A 1,695-nucleotide genomic window follows, 5' to 3' on the forward strand; every position below is an offset into this window, starting at 1 on the left:
ACTCTCAGATGGCCAGGCATGCTAATACACACCCCAAAAACACTCTGTGATCAAGGCTCAGTTACAGCAGCATTATATAAAGGAAAAGACCTCAGATTATGATATATAAATAACTTTAGTTTTACTGTACTCAATCTAGATCATATATGAATGAATTTTGTTTTAATATGAATTCTTCTGAATTTTCGCTTCATAACACAATTTTTTTTTGTAAAGAACAGACAAGAAATGAACAAGATACACTCATTTATATAACTGAAGCTACGTCCTCAGCCACTCAGGCCGTTTTACCCACGGATATATCCGTAATGTGCCTTATCTGATCTGTGGGTGGGAAAATCCGTGGATCGGGTACAGTTAATACCCGGGTGTATCCATGACAGTCCCTAGTCAAATGACAGGTGTTCTTTTGCATACATGGTGGACAATGAGAAAGAATAGTTTGATTCAACTAGGATTAGGTAATGCAATGGCCTCGCACATGACCCCGGCATTTATAAATTCTTCAGTGGCCTGGAAGGCCAGTTCTTTCCAGGGCATTTAGTAGCTGCGCTATGGAAACATAGAAGTACAACATGGACAATTGTCCTATGGGTCATAGAGCTACCCAAATGGGCCCAATGCTCTGGATGTCACTATGGGGCCATGTGTGGGCCCAGTTCCATAAAGACACTTAAGGGTAAATGTTGGGCCCAAACGTGCGGCCAAACCAGACACTGCCAAATAGCCATTTGGCCCAATTATGGTCATTTGAGTGGTTTCACTTAGACTAAGGATAGTTGTTGGGCCCAATATCAAGAATCCCAATGGCTATATGTTGGGCCCAATGCGGGTCAGGATAGGTTATGGGCCCAATGTTGGGGCCAATTCAATTTCTGTCACTAATGGCTATATGTTGGGCCCAATGGTCAAAGCAGTAAGTTATGGTGCCTATGTTGAGCCAACAAATATGAACAGCTATAGTTGTATGATGGGCCCAAGGGCTTGGGAATGCCAATGATTTTACCGGGAATTTTTCACCAAGAGTTTGGGGTATTTCAAGTGGGAATCGTGGGGTTTGGCGGAACTTTCGGGGGTGTCGGAACTTGCGGGGTTTAGCGGAACTTTCGGGGGTGTCGGAACTTTCGGGGTTTGGCGGTACTTCCGGGGTGTGCCGAACCTTCGGGATTTGGCAGGACCTCCAGGGTTTGGCAGGAGCTTTAGGATTGTTTGGGGTTCAAAGAAATTTGCGGGGCATAGCGGAACCTTTGGGGGTTTAACATGGGGGTATTTAACCCCGAAATCCTCTTGCGGGACTTACATTTGGAGCTCAATATTTATATGCGGGGCTCCCACGATGAAAGATTTACGGGAGTGCCGGTAATATTATTCCAACAGTTCCTTAGTTTCAGGACTCCCGCGGCAAACATGGCTTGCACGGACTTCCTGGGGGTTTTACATTTGAGTAATACAACTGTCCAGGTTGTGCATGAACTCAGGGGTTGATGGTGTCCCTGAAAACTGTTTGATCTGAGCTCCGAGAACAATGATTGATAAAACATGAGGTTAGCATGAGGCATCAAGAATTTATAGTTTTGTTTTTCCCTACGTCAACCATTCCAAACCACCCACAATGGAATTTGGGACTGCTGTCCAGGCTCTCACCGATGACGTCGGAATTTATATCTCAGGACGCCTTCGATACATCCTACGCAG

General features: G+C 45.0%; 1 protein-coding gene across 1 annotated transcript; it reads left to right on the forward strand.

The window, feature by feature from the left end:
• Nucleotides 1–575: 575 nt before the first annotated feature.
• On the forward strand, nucleotides 576–1,098 carry LACBIDRAFT_329544 (GPI-anchored small secreted protein; the record flags this gene model as incomplete). Its single annotated transcript, XM_001883616.1, has 3 exons — nucleotides 576–649; nucleotides 769–916; nucleotides 964–1,098. 3 exons carry the CDS (start codon nucleotides 576–578, stop codon nucleotides 1,096–1,098), a joined length of 357 nt encoding a protein of 118 aa, XP_001883651.1.
• Between the last annotated feature and the right edge of the window lie 597 nt (nucleotides 1,099–1,695).

The sequence above is a fragment of the Laccaria bicolor genome, genomic scaffold (genome assembly GCF_000143565.1).
Source record: "Laccaria bicolor S238N-H82 LACBIscaffold_22 genomic scaffold, whole genome shotgun sequence".
NCBI classification, from domain to species: Eukaryota; Fungi; Basidiomycota; class Agaricomycetes; order Agaricales; family Hydnangiaceae; genus Laccaria; species Laccaria bicolor.